Source organism: Adiantum capillus-veneris, chromosome 1 (genome assembly GCF_014529385.1).
Source record: "Adiantum capillus-veneris isolate H3 chromosome 1, ASM1452938v2, whole genome shotgun sequence".
Taxonomy (NCBI): Eukaryota; Viridiplantae; Streptophyta; class Polypodiopsida; order Polypodiales; family Pteridaceae; genus Adiantum; species Adiantum capillus-veneris.
The window spans coordinates 2,494,378-2,519,015 of record NC_140931.1 but is presented as its reverse complement, the minus strand read 5'-3'; the positions used below and the strand labels follow the sequence as shown (position 1 = coordinate 2,519,015).

The 24,638-nt window shown below is 49.6% G+C and overlaps 2 protein-coding genes across 6 annotated transcripts in view; both read right to left on the bottom strand.

Moving 5' to 3' along the window:
- The window catches only part of LOC147464211 (uncharacterized), a 65,860-nt gene that overhangs the window by 19,590 nt on the left and 21,632 nt on the right, over positions 1-24,638 (bottom strand). Inside the window, exon 1 of one of the 4 annotated variants that reach the window (XM_086513670.1) lies at positions 55-957. The exons of the other annotated variants lie outside the window; for them this stretch is intronic. Within the exon in view, the coding sequence (XP_086369796.1) occupies positions 55-168 (114 nt within the window). The 5' untranslated portion in view covers positions 169-957. Of the gene's footprint in view, positions 1-54; positions 958-24,638 lie in introns of those variants that run through there. 4 annotated transcript variants of the gene reach the window in all.
- Positions 12,380-16,111, bottom strand: LOC147464212 (uncharacterized). Of its 2 annotated transcripts, none has more exons than XM_086513649.1 (5): positions 14,375-16,107; positions 14,042-14,302; positions 13,770-13,953; positions 13,041-13,688; positions 12,380-12,968 (listed from the first exon to the last, which is right to left on the bottom strand). In XM_086513649.1, exons 1-5 carry the CDS (start codon positions 14,737-14,739, stop codon positions 12,405-12,407), a joined length of 2,022 nt encoding a protein of 673 aa, XP_086369775.1. In that variant the 5' UTR covers positions 14,740-16,107; the 3' UTR covers positions 12,380-12,404. The 2 variants fall into 2 exon arrangements, with proteins under 2 accessions (XP_086369775.1, XP_086369779.1); XM_086513653.1 differs by having other exon boundaries at positions 12,829-12,968; positions 13,078-13,688; positions 14,375-16,111.

The window sequence follows — 24,638 nt, the reverse complement described above, 5'->3', positions numbered from 1 at the left end:
AACTGTAAGGCGGGGGTATAGACACCGCCTAATTCCACTCGTCAGATAGCCTACCAAGTCAATATCGAGGAATGACCGCGTTTCATGAGGCTTTACCTTCGTCAACAAGCAAGCAAGCATGCTGGAGGGAGGAGGAGGTGGTGGAGGCCGAAGGACTAGCTGACCCATGACTACTCAAACAGCTGCACCTTCCTAGCTGCTCCCTTGCAGTAACAGCTTCTATGGCTTCTTAAGCAGCAGTGTTGTACTCATCTAGCACCATCAACTCCTCTCGCTTGCACAAGGACCTCTCTCTCTCTCTCTTTCTCTCTCTCTCTCTCATATTCTCATTTTGGCCTTTTAAACACGCTCATATGTATCATTTCATTTCTCTCTGCTCACCATGTCTGGCATTACTTTCGTCAACCATAGCAATTTCATACTGGAATTGAGATCCAAAACTCGTGACGTGATGCTGGAGAGCAAGGAAGTAGGCCCTGGGGAAAGCGTGAGGCTCTCCATCGCCTCTCACGACAGGCAGCCTAATGTGGTTATCATGAAGCGTGGTATGCAGGTGGGTAGCATCCCCAGCACCAGCCTCATCAGCAACCCCCACCTGCATCCCCAGCACCAGCCTCATCAGCAACCGCCGGATTGTTATCGACGCCAACTATAATCACAATTAGGAAGCATGAGCCACTTTTCTTCACACATATTGCTTCCTTGTTTGGGTAGATGAATCAGAAATGCTATAATATTACACAATTGCCTAATGCCAGCCAATACACACATCCTCGCACATTTATTCATTCATCCATTTTGATGGATAACTCATTCATTCTTTCATTCTTGGGCCAATCAAACCCGACAACATTGTACATACCTAGCAAGCAATCTATACACAATTCCGTTTCATGCTGCTTAAATCGTGTTTCGTATTGAATGCATGTCAATAGATGTGAGCCAATGTCAACTCAATCAAAAGTAGTACAGCCATCTACCAACTCTTTGTTCCCCTGATTTTGTAATGTATTATCACACATCTTTTTTAATTAGGGTGCAAGTTGTTTTGTGATCAAACTCTCTAATCAAAGCTAGCTGGCTTGGTTTTTGATAATTGTGGGTGGCCCTTGTGTCAACCAAAGTGGCCGGAGCCTCTTGTCATCAGTGTATTAAAGACTTTCGGTACTCCAAACTAGAAGCCCAAACTGCATCTTACCATAATCAACACAAGCAACATCTTGTCTAGAGATTACCTCTGCATTTGAGGCAGATGTTTGGATGTAGATCTTGTAGTCAAGTTTAAAAACTGGCACCATGAAGGTGCCCACGTAATGTGTAAATGCCCATCTTGATATACGCTAGATACTTGTTCAAGGCTCTTGGTATTGTGCACAAGAAATTTGAGATTGTTCTGTCAAGCTTCATTTATTCTTTCAATCCGAGGCCATTCGACCCCACCAATGGAGTACATAGAAACTAATCTACTCACCATATATGGTGGATGTACACCTACTTTTGCATTCTTATGCTAATAAGTCTTTTAGTGGGCTCATTGTATTGCTTTGAATGCGCTTTGTATTGAATGCATGTCAGTAGGTAATACACAACATGAAGTCCATCAGATTTACAGCTATGTACCAACGCATTATTCCCCTGAATTTGTGACTTATGAGTGACTCAAAGCTAAGCTACAAAGTAGTATTTCTAATCGAACTTCATGTATCCGAGACCCTCAAAGTCATACACAACCTCTCCCAAGCTGCTAACTCGACTCCATGTACAGTAGCATGGCTGCCTCCGATCCTGTCAGAGGGGTCCTCCAACATGTTGAAGTCCCCTCCTACACACCAATGGTCAACCTGTGGCAAAGACTCAACAATCTGACCAAAACTCTGCACGAGCACTCGCCACATTGGACGCATAGATGTTCAGGAAGCCCACAAGGCCACCCTGAACCTGCAAAGTAATCCACTGAGCCCTGCCTGGCACAATAATCCCTCTGCCCACAATGGCCTGCTGCAATGAGTCCGCAATAGTCATACATACCCCACCCTGGATGCCTCCAGGTCCAAAAGCAGCTGACCAAAAGGTATCATAACGTCCCCGCAAAATCTGACCACATCGCCGAATGCGGCTCTCAGACAAATGGTGCTCCTAAAGCATAAGGAGATCAATCTCTCCTCCCACAAGGCAACGCTGAAGCTCCTGACGCAATTGGCCCCGTTGTCGCTGAAACTGGGGCCCACCTAATCCCTGCACGTTCCACGAGACGATCCTCATGGGGAGAGAGAGAGAACAGATGCTGCCGCAGCAGCAAGACGAGCTATCTTCGAGGCAAGCTTGGATGGGGAGTAATCCGCATCCGAGCGTCCTCTAGATAGGCGAGCCTGTAGTGAGTGTCTGGCCCAAGCCCAAGCAGAGCGAGCCGTGCGCAAAGCAACCTCCTCTTCCAGGAGTCCTCATGAATGTATACATAGCAAGGCAAACACTGCGTATCAGCAAAAAAGTACACCACAATGTGCCTACATCCTGCTGAGTCTGGGGGTGTCACCGCAAACTTGGCCAGTGGCCACAAAGTCTGCAGCAAATCTGTAACTCCAAGTTCTCCCATGTGGTGAGAGAACTCGAGAACCTGTGTATGCAACCATCCCACCACTGAGTCTAGGGACCACTTTGTCTCGGTCCAACCACAGAGGGGAAAGGAGAAACCAACTGCTGAGTCCAAGGCCTCTGTCCCCCTAGCGGCGAGGAACACAGCGTGGACCCTGAAGCAGGCTGCCTCGTGGTCTGCTGTGGAATCGCCGAGAAAGCGAGTGAATCCGTAATCGAAGAAATCCCAGCGGCGTCGGAGGTCAATGCTCGTCAGACCACGAGGGATAGCTGCAAGGGAAGATGTCTGAATCTGCAGAGGGGGCCGCAAGAAGGGGTGACCCTCTCTCGCTAGGCGACTTGTGGCAAAGGCAATGCCAAGAGATCTCCTAGCCGCCGGCGAGGGACCAGTCTCCTGAGTCGACTGTGGTACTGAAGCAGGAGGAGGGGGAGAAGGAGCTGGGGGGGGGGCGGAGGAGAAGAGAAGCGGGGTGGGGCGACAAAGACAGGGGGGCGAGGTGAGGAGTGGGCGGGAGCACAGGGCGGGGGAGGGGATGAGGAGGAAGAGAGGAAATCTAAAGGTGGGGTGGCTGGCGAGGGTGAAGCGGAAGTGGAGGCTGGCGTAAGGGGATCCTCCTGCTCAAGAGGACCAAAGCGGTTCTCCGTGGGAACCCACTGCTGCTGAGTAGGCACCTGAGGGCCACTCTGAGTGCCAGGCTGCCGCTGTGGCCCCTGGCGTCGACGGCCACGGGCCTGCTGCCATCCCTCCTCCGCTGGAGCCCCAGGCTCGGAGGGTGGCTCAAAATCTGTGCGCTGTGCCGCTGGCTGCGGCTGCGGCTACGGCCCAGCCTTGGCAGGCTGGGGCTGAGGCTGAGGCTGAGGTGCAGGTCGTGGCCTCCTCCGTGGACAAGCCTTCGCTAGATGGCCCATCTGTCTGCAAATGAAGCACTGGTTCGGGAGACCCGAGTACTCCACACTCTGTCTGAACCAACCCCCACTCACCCGAGGCAGAAGGATGACCTTCGGGAGCGTGTGGGTATCTCTGACTAAAACTCGAACTAAAGGGATGTCAGCCGCCTTGGCAGCTACTGATGCTGCCGTACGAGGTGTCTCTAGGACAGTCCCGATGGCGAAGCCAATCCTGGAGAGAAGTGGAAGGTACTCCCTCCGTAAACCCGGAAAGCAGACTGAGATGGGGATGTCTGCCTCCTCTACTAGCACATCCGAAGTCGGGTCAAAACCATGTCGCCACTGTCGAAAGTGGGCGCGTGATGCTCGGATGGCCAGTGGACTCATAGCTATGACCTTGGAGGCCATCTCGGAAGTCTCGAACTCGATCTGGTAGTACCTCCGTCCGAGGACCTGGACATCCAAAATCTTGCCCACCTTTGCGAGAAGGCAGGCCTGGAGAAGGTCTCACAGCTCTCCTCTGCTAGGACGGGTGCCGAGAACCTTGCAAATGACAGAAGTCGCCTGCAAGTGCTCTACCTCTGCGGCAAGGCTCGCTTGCTCTGTCGGCGAAAGAGCAAGTCGAATGGTGGGCTCAGCGGGGTCGGGCGAGAGGGCTTCAGGCAAGTCCCTCTGTGGCGGAGCTGGAGCCTCCATCTGTGTCTACTGCTGAGTTGAAGAAGCGGATGGTGAAGAAGAACTGCAACCGAGTACGCCGAACACTAGTCCGAAGAAAAAGCGATGCAGAGCCAGGTGCAGAAAACCTTCGGGGGCAATGCGGACAGGGAGGGGGGGATGGAGGGAAGGATACAATGGCGAGCGAAGGAACAAAAGGGTTGGGGGGGGGGGGGGGGGGGGGGGGGGGGGGGGGGACGGGGGGGGAGAAAACAGCCAGGGAATGGGGGGGCAGCGGGCGTGTTAAAGGGTAGCTAGGGACGAGAGCAGCGGGTAGCTGGGGGCAGCGGTGGCGGGCTCGGCTGGGCGAGGGAGACAATGCGAGGGCGAGAGGGGGGGGCAGGGGAGGCAGCGCGAGGGCGAGGGGGGGCAGCGCGAGGAGGGCTGGAGGCAGCGCGAGGGCGAGAGAGAGAGGGGGGGTGAGGGGCAACGATGGCGCAGGGAGAGGAGCGTGCAGCAGCAGCGAGCGTTCAATCCATGGAGTGAAACAGCGTCTTAAGCAAGTTGGAAAGAAATGTCCTAAGTTATCTTTTCGTACGTATGGTCCATTTCCAGTCATCAAAAAGATTAATGAGGTTTCAATGAAATTGAAGTTGCCTAACTCATGGTCAATGCACAACGTTTTCCATGTTTCTTGGTTGAAAGTGTTTCAGGGAACACCTCCAAAGGACGTTTCGGAAGAAGAAGAACCGGAGATCATCGATGAAGCAAAAGTCATGGAGCCGGAGCAAGTCTTGTTGCATCGGTTTTGCCATGGTTCGAAGAAACAAGTACGACAGTATTTTTTGAAGTTCAAAGATCGAGGAACCCATGAAGCGGTGTGGGTAGACGAAGAGTTCTTCAAGGATTATCCAGAGTTGTTGGCAGACTACAAGGAAGCCATGCAGCTCGGTACCAGTACCTCACTTTAAAAAGGAGGGGATGTCACGTGACACATCCCAACCCTATGTGTCCGTGGACAAACTACACCATAGCAGGGTTTCCGTCAAGTCCAGTCAAGTTAGATTAGAAGTGATCTAGCACTTTTGTGAGTCTATTCGTAGACCGTGCATGCCCAGTCACTCAGTGTAGATGCATATCCTCTGGTTGTACCTTGCATAAGCATAAGCATTTCCATCAGATTCTATCAGAGTCAGTTTGGAGATTTTTCAGATGACTTTATCCCATTTTTCCCTATTTTTGACATTTTTCACTGATTTATTAAGTGACTTTTGTTGGGTACTCAGTAGGGCAAATTGGGTAAGTTAATATATAAGCAAACCCAAGTTAGCACAAATGGGCAGATGAGCAAAGGCATAGCAGGCTTCCCCAAGCAACAGGTGTCCAACCCTCTCTCAGCAAGAACCTCTCCTACCTTGGCGAGGCCACACCCCATCAGCAAGCGTTTTATCCACAGCTTGCTACCTCCCCCATCTGGCGTTTTCCTCATCAAGCCAACATCGCCAGCAAGGCCTGAAGATCAGCGTTTTCATCAGCGTTTTTCAGCATCACTAATGCCAGGCAAGAACTCAACAGATTCAGCGTTTTTGATATTCATTGGCAGCAGTCCAAAGCAACCACTAACGCCATCATTCAGTTGCAGATCCTTGGTGGATTCAGCCCCAAAAACACTCCCAGAATTCAGCCCTTGAACGTACAAGTAGATCAGCGTTTTAACCTCTGTTCAGCCCCTTCAAAACGGTGCAGAACATCAGCGTTTTCAGCCGGCAGCAGCCTATTCAAAACGCAGCAGAAACCCTAAGAACCAGCGTTTATTTCAGCCTTAAAGCATCAGCAGAAAACCAGGAAATTCCAGCCACGACATCAGCCCGAATAGTCACAGTTTCAGCCCCCACGAAGCCGCCGCCGTCGTCATCGGCATAGTCCAATAGCATCAGTCCATTGCATTCGCATTGTACTCTTTCGTGCAATCAAGTAGACCACTCTCGCCAACGAGAGTGGGGCCTTCGGAGGAGGGTTTTACAACCTCTCGGTGTCGTAACTTTTCTCTCTCCTTCTCTCAGTCTCATCCACTTGCACGCACAAGATCCACTCACTTTGTTCGTGATCACAGCGCACTCTATACTCTCTCTTCCCTAAGAACTAAAAGGAACCTTGAGCAGTAAAGATCACTAAGCTTGAGAAAATACAACATTCATTCCGCTGCACCCTACAAATCAAGAAGCCTACTGTTTTGCATTTGCAAGACAACCGGCAGCAGCAGAATAGTTTTCAGCCCTAGAGTTTTTGGTTTGCAGATCAGCCCCGGCGTTTTGCAGATTCACCGCGACGGAACACCAAGAAGCATCAGCGTTTTCAGTTTTCAGCAGTCAGACATCGCAGAAGAAGTCCCAAACCTCGCAGATCTCACCTTCCCGCAGCAGATCAACGCCACACGGTCAGATACCGCAAAGTTTGCAGTTTCAGCCCGGAAAACGCAGATTTCAGCATTTGCATTTTCAGTGCGTCGTCGTCACATTGTCGCCATCGACATCGTCACCGATATAGAGTCATAATTCAGCAGATAAAGATTGCAGATTTCAGCCCGTCTCGTTGTCGACATCATCGGCAAGTCCAAGCATTGTAGAGATTTGTGCAATCAATAGTAGACCGCTCTCGCCATAGAGAGTGGGGCCTTCGGAGGAGGGTTTTTCAACATTCTGGTGTCGTATTCTTCTCTCTCTATCTCTCAGACTCATGCACCTTCATTCACAGTGTTCATCCACTTTGTTTGTGTCCATTGCACTCTATCACTAAAGGAACGGAAGGCTCTCCCTTCCGTAAGTAAAAGGAACCTTGAACACAGTTCGGAGCACTCATCTTGAGCAAAGTTCAACATTCACTTCCGCTGCACCTTACAACAATGATAATGAAGGAAAGGCTAAAAACTCAAGAAACCCCAAGTTGACGCTTGATGAAAAATCTGCTAAAGGAACCTTAGGAGGTTGGTTAACTCTTGAAGAACGAACTGGCTTGCTTGAGCCAACTTCTGGCACCTATACAATGAGCCCATTGGGTTGCTAAGAAGAAGCAAAAGACACAGGAGTACAAAAGCAGTACCAGGCAGTACCCGCAGTACCAAGACTCTCCTGATGTTTTCTCAAGAGCCCAACGTTTTGGCATCAGCATTTTCAGCCAGCAGCATTTTTGCCTTTCACCGGCGTACCGCCATAGTACCCCAGCAGATCCGACTTCCCTTCGTCGCGGTCAATTGTTCCATCATGGCCAAGACGACAAAACGGTTTTCAGCCAGCAGTTCATCTAGCGTTTTTCATTTCCAAAAATCGTTGTTGCCGACGACGGCCGATCAGCTTGTAGCCTCGTCGCCTGCAAGTTCCCATAAGCATCCACATCAATTTCAGATTCCAGCCACAAGCATCAAGAGCATTTTCAGATTTCAGCCATTAGCTTCGACATCGTCGTTGTCTTGCATCACACTATTTAGAACCATTGTCCCAGACTTTGTGCAATCTAAAGCAAATACCTCTCTAGCAATAGAGAGGGGGGCCCATGTATCTTTTCTCTCTCTCTCTCTCTCTCTCTATCACTCCCAACACTTTCTCTCACAAATTTCACTCTCTTGTTTTGGTCATTGCACAATCTCTCATAAGTCATGGAAGGCTCTCCCTTCCCTTAAGTATAAGGAACCTTGAGCACTCACTTATCACTCCTCCTGAGCATACACCATCATTCACTTCCACTGCACATTACATTACAAATCAATCACAGCGTTTCTCACGGGCTTGTTCTCTAAGCGTACTTTTGAGGATACTTCTCTTTTAGAGAGGGGTTCTCGGTTATTATTTTCAGTGGACTGCCAATGCTCCATTCAGCGGCGTACCATGCATAATGTCTTACAGTCCTTGGTTTCGTTGCCCATTTCTTGCGGCTTTGGATAGTGTGCTTTAGCCCACAGTGCAATCAGTATCTTCGCGGATGTTTTCCTTAGCCATTTCGATGGTTGCCTCGTCTTTCAAATTTGTAATGTGACAATTGCTCTTCCCAGTGCATCTGAGCAGTAGTTCCTATGCCTCGTCTTCCAGATTGATCGTAGGAGACTATACCATTCAAAACACACCTACTTCCCTTATCCTAATACTTGCATGTTACCTCGTACAAGTGGAGTGGTCCTTCTTGGACTAGGAACCAGTTACAGTTAGCCGGCATTCTTTGACGAGGGGAGACAGTCTTCTTGGTTCTCCCAGATTTAGTTCCAGGTTCCACAGGTATATTATAATTTCTTTCGGATTTGCCTATCCCTTGGGTGATCCAGTTACACAAGCAGAGATTGTTGGAGGGTTATGACATTTATCCATGGTTCCAGTGCTTCCTTCAGAGGGGGATATGGAGCCAGCTTGGGAGTCAGTTTCAGTAGACTACCTCCTTTCAATACTAGTGGTTCCATGTGCAGCGGACAAGATTGACAGTCCATTTGGTGGCTTTCTGCAACACCTTGTTCTTCTCTTACAGAGCTTGGAAGCAGGATCTTCTCATGATCTTGTCGTATTAGCTGCAGTCTCAGTATTGATCTGTGTTCTTTTTCTGCCGGATGTTTATTCCTGATTCACTCTGAGAGGGGTAATATTCTCTCAGGTGGTGTTCCAAACAAATAAAGAACAATAGCAGTTTTCACTCTCAATCCTGATGCAGTTCCTTCAGATATAGTTCATTGTATATGGTGGTTGGTGCAGTTCTTTGGTTCTTTGACATCGAACAATTCTTCATTCCTCAGTAGCCTCGGTTGTCCCATTCTTTAAACTTCCCGTAGAAACTTGGAGTTTCTGGCATGTGGTATATGACCAGAGGTGCAGACTTCTGACTCTTTCCTCGAGGGTGGAGTATTTTACAATTGAGAAACGATGCGGATACCAATAGTTTATGCCTTTATCCTCAGTTTTGATGCATTCTCTTGGAGCAGTCAGTAGCAGTACCTTTTACAATGCTGGGTGTGCGACTTGTGAGTCGGTTGGCTTGTCGAGATTCTTGTTAGAGCTGGATTTACTTTCAACGGACAAGATTTTCCTTCCCGGACGTCTTTCAGGGATAGAAGTTGGATTGTATTTACTACATGATACTTTCTAACTACGGAGTTTGCAGCAGATTATATCCTCGTTCGTGAAACCCTCTCTTTACAGTTGCAGACTACTCAGTCGAGCTTCCTAGTCCGACTTCCTTTCCAGGAGCTGAGAGGGGGTGTTAGAGTTCAAGCATCTCTCTTGGTTCGTACAGTCGGTCGCAGTGTCTTCCAGGAACTGGTGCTAGGGAGTGGGCTGTTTTGTGGCTGTTTGGAACAAATTGTTGACGTGTCAAAGCTTAAAGAATGGAGCCAACTTGCAGATGTGGACCGAGGGGCTTAAACCCTAAGAAGAACAAGTAACAGAAGAAGAAGTCCTACCAACTTATGGGGACCCCGTCCAATGGGGCCCCAAGTGACAAAGGATTAAAATAAAGCAGGACCTGCACACACACACATACGAATTGATGACGTGGCAGATTTTCGAAAATTGCATTGATATGATGACGTGGCAGGCTATAAGGATTTCCGTAAATTGCGCTGGTAGCTTTTTGGCTTTGCTTTTGGAGCAGATGCTTTTGAGTTTGAAGGCTTTTCACTGTAATTGCTTTTTAGGCCAAGGGCCTTTAAATATGAGGTTAGGGCTCATTCTCTGGCATGCTTCCTGGAGAAGGTGCAGAGTCTGGAGTACTAGCTTGTACTGTGTTGATGCAATATAAAGAAATACCGAAAGGGGCGCCAAGGTTTGGGGCCAATACTCTCTGGGGTGAAATTTCGCCACTCCGTGTCGCGTGTCATCTCTCTCTTTCAGTTCAGTTGTTATTGAAGTGCTAAAAGTCTGTTCAGTCTGTTCTTTTCTATTGGCACGTGGTGCCCGTCTTGTGACATTGTGCCCGGCCAATGTGAGGTATATTTCTCATATTGAGTAGTGGCTAACCATGTTTAGCCGTGGGTTTTGGCTCGGTTCCATGGCCATCAAGCTCCTGTAGACTGGGGGTATTTTCCCAGCCTTGACAGTATTTTTTCCTTTGCTTATATGGCCTCCGGTGCTCATTTTCTCTATTTTCTCCCATTTCCCAGGTCACTGGGGGTTGGTGGGCAGCTAGCCAACCTGGTCATCTAGGAATATATATGGAATAAGCACGTCACATGAGCAATCAATTGTGCACAGGCCTAAAGGGTGCGCCCCTCTAGGGCAGCCCTAGAGTGTCGCCATGGCCAGGGGGAGGGCAGTGTCACGTGCGCACGTCACTTGCGCTACGTGGACACATTAGGAAATTTCAGAGGTCATTTGGAGGGCCATATGAAGAGAGAATAATAGAGCGCGTCCAATGAGCACGAAGGCTACGTTACGTAGGAAAGTACGTGGAAAGACTCAAAAAATAGAAAAATAGCATAAAACTTTCACGAATCTAGGATTGTAGCATCGTAATTTCCTTCCTTTTACCGAGCTTTTAGGTGCTTGCATGTGGTCCCACTTCTGATATTCTCTTATGGTCATTAACGTACTGGAGGGTGACCATTAAGCCCGCACAAGATATTGGAATTCTAAAACACTTTCCCTCCATTAGAATGCTTTCAAAGTGAATCTCCCTCCACTAAAGCTTTTCTCTAAGAGCTATGGCTTCCACGTCTTCTCGCCCAAGAGGCTCCAGGTGTTTACTGTCTCTCACACCAACAACCAACAACTGCACTTTGCCTAGAAGGCCAAGTAGTAGCATATCCTCAATTACAATATCAACTTCAATAAGTGCAGAGAACCAATGGGTTGGACAAAGGATAAACAAAGGTTCATGGGTCCTCATGCAACCAAGAAGACCCAAGAGGTCTAGTGGTATCAACGTTTACCGCTCAGCATGGAAGGCCAAAGTGTTGGATTTCAAAGTTGAAATCGGCAAAAGATCTATAAAGGAAGTTCTTGTTCAGCATGTGTTTACCCATCCAGAGGTGATAGCAAACGGTGGAAATGTATCAGATATGCATTAACCACGTTGCAATTGTAAGTACTCTTGACATGTGAACTTACTGATACTCTCATTATAACTTTTCTTATATATTTTGCAATGTTTCTCCCGCTTGTTATGAGCAATGTCTCCATTCTTCACAGCTCAATTACATTAGATTTGTCATTTTTACTTATTGATACTCTTAGTTTAACTCTTCTTATATATATTGCAGATGTTTATCCCTCTTCTTATGAGCAATGGGAGCCTGTGGAGTGCATAATAGGCCTCTTCCATGTTGTTCATGCCCACATTGGTTCTCTACAGTATTCAGGGAGGAGCAGCAAAAGACTGGCTGATGAGGGAATATTTTTTTATGACCACTTCTACCAACTCAGCTCAGGGAATAAGAATGGCATGTTGGTGAAAGTGCCTCTACCAACCGATTGGAACACTGTGGACTGGCCAGTTCCCGAGCAAACAATGGTGGAGGCAATGCGAAGTAAGCTCTACAAGGATATACAAAGGTCTCTACATAGCTCTATTCCCACCAAACTGGTTAGAATTGCAAACTTTTGTCCTGTTGCACTCTTCATAGAGTTGTTTCATAGCTACAACATCCGTGTTACGAAAACTATGTTCATGTGCAAGTCATTTCAGCAGTCATCCTGTGACAAACTTCTTGACAGAGGATGGTATACAAAGGAAGAGATTGGTTTACGATGCGAGATCGCGCTTGATACTCTAGTTGTCAAGTACATGATTGCAAGCCAATCACTATTACTCTCGTTTTGGTATATGCGATCACAAATGCTCAATGGAAAGTACATTCCTATGGACCAGGTTTCTACACGTTTGGAAGATAATCCTGCTGTGGATGTGGAAGTGATTGATAAAGAGCATGGCCTATTGTTGGTGGTTACAATAAGGGAGCTATGCAGTCTTCAGCATTTGCGGCATGACATAATTGAAGAGTCAATGGACAAGGACCTATCAGATTTTTCCTTTTTCCTAGCTGGCCGTAAGGTGATGCGGCGAAGGGAAAAAGATATTTTGTGCAAAGAGTTGGATGGTCGGGTTGAAGTAGTGTCAATGTAACAGATATTCTTGTGAACCCAAGTGTATACAAATGACTTTCAATACATGAAGTTTATTGAGCTCATTTTTCAATTGTGCCCTGTGAAAAAGTGTGCTTGAAATACATTTCTTTACCATGTCAAATCTCTCTCTCTCTCTCTCTCAATGTTAGACAAGACAAAGACATGATAGAAGAGTCATCTTAATTCATTAAAAAGTACAAACTCGTCCGTGAACAATGGACTTAGATACAATTTCTGTAAGTATGGAATCAGAATGTCTTCAAGGTAAAAATCGAAGGAATGCCCCTCGAAAGAAGGTGGTGAGATAGTTGTTCCCGGCGGATTTAGTTCTCCCTTTTCAGGAGTATCATCAATCAGTAGTGTATTAGTTGCATCAAAGGATACACCGATTTGGCTAAACGGTTTGTACAAAAGAGGTAAGTGTGGTTTTTTAGGGTGGTAGTGGCCCTCAACGGTAACGCATTTTCTTTGATCATACAAAAAGGCAAAATCTGATGTGTGAGCGTCACATACACTGCAAACTATTGTAACTAGTGGCGACAAGTTTTGCCTTTGCATTGAAGACCATATGGCAACTCTGAAGTGCGGAAGAAGAACCTGAATAAATTCCTTGATTCCTGGACGAACCACGACTCGACAAGTTTCCATCCGAAACGTTTGCAAATCCTCAAAGGGTTCTGTGTCACCGAGAGGCACCCGCATCAGCAGCAATCCATTGTCGTCCAGGATAATCAACCTCTGTAAAAGTTGACAAGTACATATAAGTAGTTAGAAGCTGAACATGTTTTGCCATACTTGAATAGACATTACCGGAACAACCGTATCTACAGGTAGCAAGGGTCCATACTGGGTCTCTGTAGTGTTGATGTCGTTGTTGCTCTCCTCTGCTTTATCTTCATCATTCACATCTTCATAGTCATCATTCACATCTTCATCAGGGGTCTCCCCCATGGCTCTTTCTGCCTCATTCAAGGTTTCCTCCAAGGTCTTTTCCTCTCCCTCGGTTGACCGGCTTGCCTCATACATCCTTGCCTGATCCATATCAGTTTGCTCATCCCTATGCCTGCTTTCCTCATCCATATCCTTTTGCTCATCTATAGGCATGCTTTCCTCATCTTGGGTTTCAGCCATAGGCTCTTTTGGCTCCTCCACTGGCTGACTTGGCTCTTTCATTGTCTCCTCTGGTTGTACACTAGCACCTTTCATATGCTCATTTGACCTTTCCTCATCCTCGGCTCTTTCATCTTCTGCTGATATGACCCCCTCGGCCCGTTGTGATTCCACTGTATCGGATGCAGGGGTTTGTCGTGGTGACACGTCATGTATTGTTAGATCAATAGTGCGGTCATCCAAGCCGCTATCTTCAAGCTCTCTGGGGCTAGACATAGTAAGCAGGTGTTGTATTAAACTTACCCGGTATCTTTGCAAATAATCATATGTGTAGTTTTTTAAAGCACTCTGCAAAATTGAAAGACCACATGGTGAGAATTCTTTTATAAACTAAACCAAAACTAACTGAATGCATTGCCAAATGGGTACCTTAGTCATGAAAGGTTTTAATGCAAAATAGCTTTGCAGGACATATTCTGCATAGAGAAGACATCTCCAACCGCAAGAATTTCCATCGGTTTGATTTGGGACAGGTACATCTTTGATTGGGGCCTTGTATAGTTCATACCTTCCACATAGCTTGCCATAGGTAAGCAACAACCTCTTTATACAACTACACAAAGCAATGTCAAGATGTTAGCATGAGGCTTCAAATTTACATGGATATCTATAAAAAACACTTTCTGATACAAAACACTTACAGCCTAATTTCAGGGTGGGTTCCTTTTATTGAATTGAACACCCACACTGCTGGTTGGTCAACATCAAGGCATATGAGACTCCAGTGATGGTTGTTCTCATATGGAAAGATGATGACAGTAACTTCCAACATAGCACAGTGGAGAAACCAACTCTCAAAGGTCCCAGATGGACTGTTCTTTTGTCTAATAATCACTGACATTTGTGGATCAAGAAGAAACACCTCTGTGTGGGTGTGCAGTGGGAGTTGACTTTTGATCAGGCTGCAGAGACTTTACCTGAGTTAGCAAACCTATTATCTGAGTTTTCAAAGCTAGCAAGATAGTAACACTTACTTAAGACAAGCATAGATAATTGTGTCTGAAATCTGAGCATCTGGATTCTGCAATAAATTAATGTCCACTTTTTCCAAAGCTAGCTTTCTGGCTCCATCTACAAATGGTATCTCTGCAAGCAAACCATCCTTCATTGAAAGTAGAGTTTCTTGATTGCTTGCCTCTATGGACAGGGTCACATTGCATTCTGTTTGTCTCTGGGACTCCACTGCTACTTTTGCTTTCTCCTTGAGCTCTGCTTCCCTCATGTCCTCTGTTTGGCGAGCAATAGTCTCTGCCCTTGCCCTTGTATTCACATCATGTGTGACATCTACAACTGTGAGTTGTGGCACTAGCTCCGGGGGATATAACAAAATTTCCCTCATTTTCTTTTTTCTTTTTTTTTCTGAGAAAAAGATCCTTCTATTAGTTAATGAAAGCTGCCCATAGGGCTACATCCACCTCTGTAAGAGAGGGCTACATCAAGCATGATGGGGAGACTCTCCCAGTGAAAAAACAGCATATATACAATGGGGCTAAATCAAGAGATGGGAGGAGGGAAAAGCCACACAGGTGGACAGTAGTGTCATCTAAGCACCCCCTGGACCATGGAGTAAAACGGCCCAGGGCGCCAGAGTCGAAGGAAAGCCTCGCGGCGCTCCCTCATGCGGTCGGAGCTGCCCTGTAGTCCCTCAAGTTGTCCTCTGAGAGTATGGATCAGCTCTAGCCAAAAGTCACGAACAGTCTCTGCTGGTGGTACAAGGCGAGCCTCAAAGATGCGGAAACAACGGGCCCGCCAGATGAACCAGAGAGCTAGGCCGTTGATGAGCTCCCAACACTCCGCTCTCTCACTGCTCCACTCATGTGGAGTAAGGTCTGTAGCAGGCTGGAGTGTAGGTCGACCCCCCTGTATCACTATCATCCTGCTGGTGGAAGATAGCTCAAATTGAAGTGCCGGGCCCGTGAGGGTGGACCAAGTTGCCGCCCCCCAAGTGTACTGTCGAGCCGTGGAGAGGGCAAGCATCAGCCGAAGAACTCGTAGCCACACCTGCTGGGCCGAGGGACAGTCCCAAAGACAGTGTCGCTGACTCTCCACCAACTGGTCACATGCTGTACATGCGGCCGAGAGACCACTATGTACAAGCCAGCTCCCTACTGCTGTGGCTCTGTGTGCAACCAACCACTGGAACAAGGTGACGCGCCTCGGCTGTCTGGAGTCCCACAGCCTCTGCCAAAAAGCTGCCAAGAACTCAATTGTGAGACCCTCCTCCTGCCAATGACGTGCTGCAGCGGGGCGGGCCTCTCTCTGTGCTGCAAGTATATGACGTCCAAGCCGAACAGTGTACTGAAAGAAAGGGACTCCTGGGCGGCCTGCAGAAGAGAATGGGTCCCTCCAAAGCCACTCACCAGGATCCCACTGTACTCGTGCCAATGGACAGCACTCCCAAGCCCATAGCCTCCAGTGTCCTGTCTCAAGAGCTGCTGGGTCAGGGTCTATGACGCAAGTCCTCCCACAGATACCCACAACTCGGATCCTCTGGAAACAACACTCTGCTACCTGTGGGGCCTCTACTGCAACTCTCTGTAATCGTCCCCCACCCTGAAGCTCGAAGAACAGGGCTGGGACAGTCTCTGAGCAAGCCCTGACTGAAATGAGAACCTCCAGTCGTGTGAAGGCTCCCATCCACCGGGGTGCTACTGGCTCAAGAGGCGTGAGCCAATCAGCTGGAACTGACTCTGAGATGTCCTGACACATGCTCTGAACCCCTCTCATGCCCTGTAGCTGGACAACCTGCACCTCCTCTGACAAACCTGTGAACTCTAGCCAGTCACCTAGAGAGCGCGCTGAACCTGCTGCCATGGGACCCCAAGAAACATGAGGCCTAATCCAACCAAGTGGCCTCTCTGAGTGCTAACCACTTGGTTCCAGACGAGGGGCTGCCGTAGGCGCTCCTCCGTGCACGTCGGCTCTCGCTGCTCTAGGCCACGCCGCAATAGCTCCCAAGAACGAAGCAAACTCACAGCGAATCGGTCCTCCAGTCTCCTGCTCAAACCAACTCGGCGCAACTCTGTAAAGATCCATCTGGTCGAAGGTTGCCAAGGGCCTCCTGACTGAGGCACCCTGGCACAAAGCCTCTGCAACAAGAACTCCTTCCAGGGCTCCTCGCCTGGAAGAAGTCCTCTGACGACGAACTTCCCAAGAAGGGCTCTGCTCTGCTGTGCTGGATCAATGATCCCAAGCCCTCCCTGAGAACAAGGAAGTGTGATGACCGACCAAGCCACCTTGGCTCGGGCAATCTGAGTGTCGCGACCTGACCAAAGGAAGTTCCCGATCAGCCTCTCTACCTGGCTGATGCAAGAACTCGAGAAGATCCAGCAAGAAGTGATGTACCACATAGTCACCAACAACACCTGGTTGGCAACTACTACTCTACCAACCAGCGAAAGTCGTGCTGAGCTCCAATGTAACAGCTTTCTCCTGATAGACAGGAGAAGAGGAGCAATCTGCTGCTCGGGGGACAAATCCAAACCAACCTGACAACCCAAGTATCGAACTGCAGTCCCTGGAGGAATCCACCTGAAACCCTCTCCTGGCATCCAATCTGGCACAGGATCACTACCAACTGAGAAAGGCACTGTCTTTCTCGATTTGATCAGTGCGCCCGATGCACAGCAGAAGGTCTCCAAAGCCTGCCCACATCTGTGTAAATTGGCCTCCTGGCCCTCTAAGTACAAGGCTGAGTCGTCGGCAAACTCAGCGTCCAGAAGCTCATCTCCCCGTATAGGGAGTGCTAAGCCCCTCAAACCAACCTGTTGTGACACCAAAAATCTGCTCATCGCCTCCGCATAGAACAGACAGAGAAAGGGGGCAAGAGGACAACCCTGTTTGACCGATCGTGTGAGCATGAAGCGCTCACCTCTACCTCCTGCCAAAAGCACCTGACTGTGAGCCTGTCTGTACAAAGCTGACACCCCTCTGATCCAAGCCTCTGAGAATCCCATCCTGCGTAGCGTGCCCTCTAGAAAGTCCCAGTCAACTCTGTCGTATGCCTTCTCAAAATCGAGAAGAAGAATCACAAGGTCCTCCCCACGGAGCCGTGCAAGGGCAGAAGCCTCCCAAAAAGTGAAGATGTTGTCAAGGATACTGCGTTCCTTGACAAAACCTGTCTGAGTCCCATGTATAAGGCTCTCCAAAAATGGCTGAATCCTCAAACTCAGAGCCTTGGCAAGAATTTTGTAGGCTGAGTTGAGAATGGTGATGGGGCGCCACTGTCGAATCTCATCCAAGGAGCCACCCTCCTTTGGAATGAGGTAAATCAGGCCCTCACTCATGCTATCCGGCATCACTCCTGTGTGCAGAATGTACTGAAAGGCACTACAAAGATCTGGGCCAAGCAGGTCCCAGTACTCCAAGAAGCTGAAAGTCAGCCCATCCTCACCTGGACAGCTACCACGAGGAAGGGCCCTAAGAGCCGTGTGCAGCTCCTCAAGCTGAAGAGGTAACTCAAGCCTCTGCCGCATCTCCTCAGTCACAAGACAAGGCATCTGTGCCCAAACTTGCTCCCTGCATGCATCCTGTCTCTCTGACTCGGGCTCAGCCGACAGTAGCTCACGGTAAAAGTCAATAGCAACTGCACGCATATCCTCTGGCTCACAAACAACTGACCCATCGGGTCTCCTCAACTGATTGACCTTGGCATGCGAGTGCCAAGGTCCCACTGTCTCAAAAAAAGCACCTGTCACTCTGTCACCCACTTGAGTCCACTGAGATGCCTGTCAGTGAAAGGCAAACTCATGGCGCCTCTCCTCTGTGCAAGCAAGCTCCTGTCAAGCCTGCTGTAACTGCTCCTCCAACCATGGACTGTCTGGATGCTGCTCCTGCATCCTCTGTAGTGAAGCAATGCCTCGTCTGAGACGCTGCTCCTCCTCTCTCGCTGCAGCCCGTCGAGCCAGAGACTCCTGGAGAAAGAAGTGGCTAAGCTAAGCTAGGCCTGAGGCCACTCTGTCTGCAGGTGGAGCCTGGCTGTCCATGCCCTCTGTCCATAGAGCCTCGACCCTCTCTTTGAGTGCTGAGTCCAACAAGACCCGCTCTGGGATGCGAAGCATCGTGCTCCCACTCCTCTGCCTGTCTGCCACTGTGAGGATCACTGGTGCATGGTCCGAGAAGGATGTCCCTGCTAGGATGCCCACTGATCCCCCCAAGTCACTGAAGTGGTCACTAGTGTAGAAGCGATCTATGCGCGATAGATTCACTCCTCCCACTCTGCGGTCCGATCTAGAGAAGGCAAGACTCTCTCGAGGCCTCACAAAGCCAGAATGCTGCCATGTATCCGAGACCCTCAACGTCATACAAAACCTCTCCCAAGCTGCTAACTCGACTCCGTGCAAAGTAACATGGCTCCCTCCGATCCTGTCAGAAGGGTCCTCCAACATGTTGAAGTCCCCTCCTACACACCACTGGTCAACCTGTGGCAAAGACTCAACAATCTGACCAAAACTCTGCACGAGCACTCGCCACATTGGGCGCATAGATGTTCAAGAAACCCACAAGGCTACCCTGAACCTGCATAGTGATCCACTGAGCCCTGCCTGGTACAATAATCCCTCTGCCCACAATGGCCTGCTGTAATGAGTCCGCAATAGTCATACATACCCCACCCTGGATGCCTCCAGGTCCAAAAGCAGCTGACCAAAAGGTATCATAGCGTGCACGCAAAATCTGACCACATCGCCGAATGCGGCTCTCAGACAAATGGTGCTCCTGAAGCATAAGGAGATCAATCTCTCTTCCCACAAGGCAACGCTGAAGCTCCTGACGCAATCGGCCCCGCTGTCGCTGAAACTGGGGCCCACCTAGTCCCTGCACGTTCCACGAGACGATCCTCATGGGGAGCGAGAGAGAACAGATGCTGCCGCAGCAGCAACACGAGCTATCTTCGAAGCAGACTTGGATGGGGAGTAATCCGCATCCGAGCGTCCTCTAGATAGGCGAGACTGCAGTGAGTGCCTGGTCCAAGCCCAAGTAGAGCGAGCCATGCGTAAAGCAACCTCCTCTGTCCAGGAGTCCTCATGAATGAATACATAGCAAGGCAAACACTGCGTATCAGCAAAAAAGTACACCACAATGTGTCTACATCCTGCTGAATCTGGGGGTGTCACCGCAAACTTGGCCAGTGGCCACAAAGTCTGCAGCAAATGTGTAACGCCAAGTTCTCCCATGTGGTGAGAGAACTCGAGAACCTGTGTATGCAACCATCCCACCACTGAGTCGAGGGACCACTCTGTCTCAGTCCTGCCACAGAGGGGGAAGGAGAAACCAATTGCTGAGTCCAAGGCCTCTATCCCCCTAGCGGCGAGGAACAAAGCGTGGACTCTGAAGCAGGCTGCCTCGTGGTCTGCTGCGGAATCGCCAAGAAAACGAGTAAACCCGTAATCGAAGAAATCCCAGCGGCGTCGGAGGTCAATGCTCGTCAAACCACGAGGGATAGCTGCAAGAGGAGATGTCTGAATCTGCAGAGGGGGCCGCATGAAGGGCTGACCCTCTCTCGCTAGGCGACGGAAGGCGCTGCCAAGAGATCTCCTAGCCGCCGGCGAGGGTCCAGCCTCCTGAGCCGACTGTGGTACTGAAGCAGGAGGAGGGGGAGAGGGGGCTGGGGGGGACGGAGGAGAGGAGAAGCGGGGTGGGGCGACAGAGACATGGGGGGGGGCGAGGTGGGGAGTGAGCGGTAGTTGAGGGCGGGGGAGGGCATGAGGAGGAGGAGGGGAGATCGGAAGGCGGAGCGGCTGACGAGGGTGAAACGGAGGCGGTGGCTGGCGTAGGGGGCTCCTCCTGCTCAAGAGGACCAAAGCGGTTCCTCGTGGAAACCCATTGCTGCTGAGTAGGCACCTGGGGGCCACTCTGAGTGCCAGGCTGTCGTTGTGGCCCCTGGCGTCGACGGCCACGGGCCTGCTGCCACCCCTCCTCCGCTGGAGCCCCAGGCTCGGAGGGTGGCGCTGAATCTGTGCTCTGTGTCGCTGGCTGTGGCTGCGGCCCAGCCTTGGCAGGCTGGGGCTGAGGCTGAGGCTGAGGCTGGGGTGCGGGTCGTGGTCTCCTCCGTGGACAGGCCTTCGCTAGGTGGCCCATCTGTCTGCAAATGAAGCACTGGTTCGGGAGACCCGAGTAATCCACACTCTGTCTAAACCAACCCCCACTCACCCGAGGCAGAAGGATGACCTTCGGGAGCGTGTGGGTATCTCTGACCAAAACTCGGACTGAAGGGATGCCAACCGCCTTGGCAACTACTGATGCTGCCGTACGAGGTGTCTCCAGGACAGTTCCGATGGCGGAGCCAATCTTGGAGAGAAGTGGAAGGTACTCCCTCCGTAAACCCGGAAAGCAGACTGAGATGGGGATGTCCGCCTCCTCTACTAGCACATCCGAAGACGGGTCAAAACCATGTCGCCACTGTCGAAAGTGGGCGCGTGATGCTCGGATGGCCAATGGACTCATAGCTATGACCTTGGAGGCCATCTCGGAAGTCTCGAACTCAATCTGGTAGTACCCCCGTTCGAGAATCTGGACATCCAAGATCTTGCCCACCTCTGCGAGGAGGCGGGCCTGGAGAAGGTCTCGCAGCTCTCCTCTGCTGGGACGAGTGCCGAGAACCTTGCAGATGACAGAAGTCGCCTGCAAGCGTTCTACCTCTGTGGCAAGGCTCGCTTGCTCTGCCGACGTAAGAGCAAGTCGAATGGTGGGCTCAACGGGGTCGGGCGAGGGGGCTTCAGGCGAGTCCCTCTGAGGTGAAGCTGGAGCCTCCGTCTGTGTCTACTGTTGAGTCGAAGAAGCGGGCGGCGAAGAAGAAACCTGCAAACAAGTCAGCCAGGCACTTTTCCGAAGAGAAAGTGCTGCCGAGCCAGGTGCAGAGGGCCTTCGGGGCGAAGAGGATGGGGGGAGGGGGGGGTGATGAGGAGACAGCGAGGGCGAAGAGGGCAGCCGTGCAATGTGCGGGTGCATAAGCAGCAGCGAGCGAGGGGGATGGAGCGGGGAAGGCAGAGCGAGAGGAGGGCAGCGGGCTGCGGCAGCTAAGGGGCACCGCGCAGACAGGGGGGGGCAGCGGGCTGCGGCAGCTAATGGGGCAGCGCACGCAGATAGGGGGAGGCAGCGGGTGGGTTGAGAGGCAGTGCGCAGGGGCTGAAGGGGGTGGGGGGGCAGCGAAGGGGCAACGGGGGGAGGGAGGGGGAGGGAGGAGAGCGATGGCGCAACAGCAAAGGAGGGGAGGCGAGCAGCAGTAGCGGGCCTCTAGCGTGGATGTTTCCCCTCATTTTCTTATCCCTGCAGACATTGGGGACCAGTAGTTTGTCATACCTCCACCTTATTCTTTTCAGTGTCTCACTATCTTTGTCCATTATAGTAACCCTGTGGGCATGGGCTGCAACAATGGTCATGTCACTGAAGTACTCCAGTAGGAAGTCCTCTGTTGCTTCTTGTAGAGCCATTAATGCCACCACCTTCCACCTTTTGGTGCCCCAGGTAGCTTCTTCACATATGGACCTCACCATCCTCTGAAAGGGCAGCTTTGGTATGCATAAATCTACACATTTCTGTGCCTTTCTGATTTCTCTGAAAAGTCCCATGCAGGTTTGTAACTTCTTCACCCTTGGACCTTTCAGAATTTTATTGGGTTTTCCAGGTCTTTTCTTTGGGGTTGCAGATCTGCTACTTGCTTTAGATGCTAATCTTGGTCCCTTGCCTGCCTTCCTTGCAGTGGCTTTTGTTCTAGCCATTTCACTGTATACAAAAAGAGGAGTCTCTCTCTCTTTCTCTCTCTCTCTCTCTCTCTCTCTCTATAGCTTAGCATATTTAAATAGAGAGAGTGAGAGAGCCCATTACTAAAGGCGCGCGTGGAGCACGTTTTGACCTCAACAAACACCTCCGCGCGCCGTTAGTATAAGGTAAAAGAAATACTCACTCTCTCTCTCTTCTCCCCGCCTTACATCCTCTCTCTATAACACTCACACATACACTGGTCAATGCACAGTACTAACGGCGCGCATAGAGACATGCACACCGGTTATGCCTCTCTACGCGCGCCTTTGGTATAGAGAGAGAGAGAGAGAGAGAGAGAGAGAGAGAGAGAGGCTATGTGTGTGTGTGTGTAAGTTATATTTGTGCGTGTGTGTGTGTGTTTGTGATTTGTGTGTGTCTCTATGTGTGTGTGTGTCTGTGTGTGTGTATGTTATATTTGTGTCTCTGTGTGTGTGTGTATGTTTTATATGTGTGTCTGTGTGTTTGTGAGTGTGTGTGTGTGTGTGTGTGTTGTGTTTGTGACAGTTTGTGTGTGTTGTTTGTTAAGACTTGATACTGTGACAGAAACAGAGAGAGAGAGATAGAGGCAAAGGTAGAGGGAGAGAGAGAGAGGGCCAAACCTCCTGAGGTCGCAGACCTTCGTTATGTCGATGGGTCGGCTTGCTGTCGGAGACGCAGACGACGGCTCTCTCTCTCTCTCTCTCTCTCTCTCTCTCTCTCTCTCTCTCTCTCTCTCTTTCACGAGGTGTGGTTTTTCTCTCTCTTGACCTCTATATATGACGTACAAAAGTATACGGTCTCAATAATGACCGCACGTGTGACAACATGCAATTATACTCTAATTTATAGTAACACGTGGGGCACCGCCGTGTGTATCCGTTATAAGTGTGATTTTGAGAGAGAGAAAGAGAGAGAACAATAGAGAGAGAGAGAGAGCCATAGAAAGAGAGAGTGATAAAGAGAGAGAGTGATAGAGAGACAGAGAGAGAGAAAGAGAGAACAGATTGTGAGAGAGATAGAGAGAGGGAGAGACAGATTGAGAGAGAGATAGAGAGAGGGACTCCTTACTCTCAGAGAGAGAGAGAGGGAGAGAGAGAGTCAGTTTGACAGACAAAAAGCAATGGAGGAGACACCTCCCTTGGAGTTTCTGCAAACCCCACCAACAAAAGGTGATCTCTCACTCTCTCTCTGTATTTCCAACAGTTGGTACAAATTGTGTGTGTGTGTGTGTGTGTAAACAAAGAAAAACCCAGACTGTTGTTCAACACACACACACACACCTCAACACATACTTCCATAGACAGAGACACACACACACATACACACATACACACAGACACACACACTGAGATATACACATTCTCTCTCTCCCTCCCCTCTCTGTCCCCGTTACTAACGGCGCGTAGAGCCAACCAAACACTGGCTACAGCTCTCTCCGCGCGCCTATAGTATAGTTATGACTCTCTCAAAAAGCACGTTTTCGTCCTTGCTCGCCTTTCCCTAAATTGTACTTAAGGCGCGCGTAGAGAGTTGCAAAAAGCACGTTTTCGTCCTTGCGCGCCTTTCCCTCAATTGTACTTAAGGCGCGCGTAGAGAGTTGCAAAAAGCACGTTTTCGTCCTTGCGCGCCTTTAGTACAAAGAGACACATACAAAGAGAGAGAGAGAGAGAGAGAGAGAGAGAGAGAGAGAGAGAGAGAGTCTATGTGTATTTTTTTAGTGTTCTTTGGAGAGAGAGAGAGAGAGAGAGACTATGTGTGTTTTTGTTTGTGCTTTGGTGAGAGACAGAGATATATATATATATATATATATGGAGAGAGAGAGAGAGAGAGAGTGAGACTTGTCATGTTTCCTGATGAATAGGATTAAGGTCCAGTAGGCAGAAGAGGCTGAAACCAGACCCAGAGCTTGTGCCAAGATTTCAACCTTTGCAGGCTCAGTTGCTTAATGTTTCTGCCAAAAGAACTGTTGACTTTTGTCAAGACATATCTGGAGAAAAGTCAATTGGTGAAGATCAATCAGAGAGGTCACCAGGGCAAGAGGATCCCTCACCCTACAAGGCTCCCTCACCCTGTACAGTACTTGTGAAGAAAAATACAAGAAAGAGGAATATAGACTTCTCAGATGATGCAGATGTGCTAGAAAGTAGTCCCTGTGCAACTAAATGTAAAGCCAAAGAGGATGTGTCTTCTCTGGAAGACCCAGCTGCAACTGATGAGAGGCTATTTGATTTTGCAGCATCTTGTGGTGCTGGGGACAAGTTTGATCTAGTTCATTCTATGTTTAATCCAAAGTTTGACATTGAAGACCTGTTAGCTCAGCACAATAATTTCTTGCAGTCCTACAGAGATAAGTTTGAAGTGATGGTGCAGGTAGGGAGGGTTGTTCTGCCTACTATGACTCTTGTGCATTTAAATAACTGTGGTGGAAAGGGACAGGGACTGAAGAAGTATAGGAAATTACCACCTTCTTGCCGACATTCAGCCTGCCCTTTGCATCAA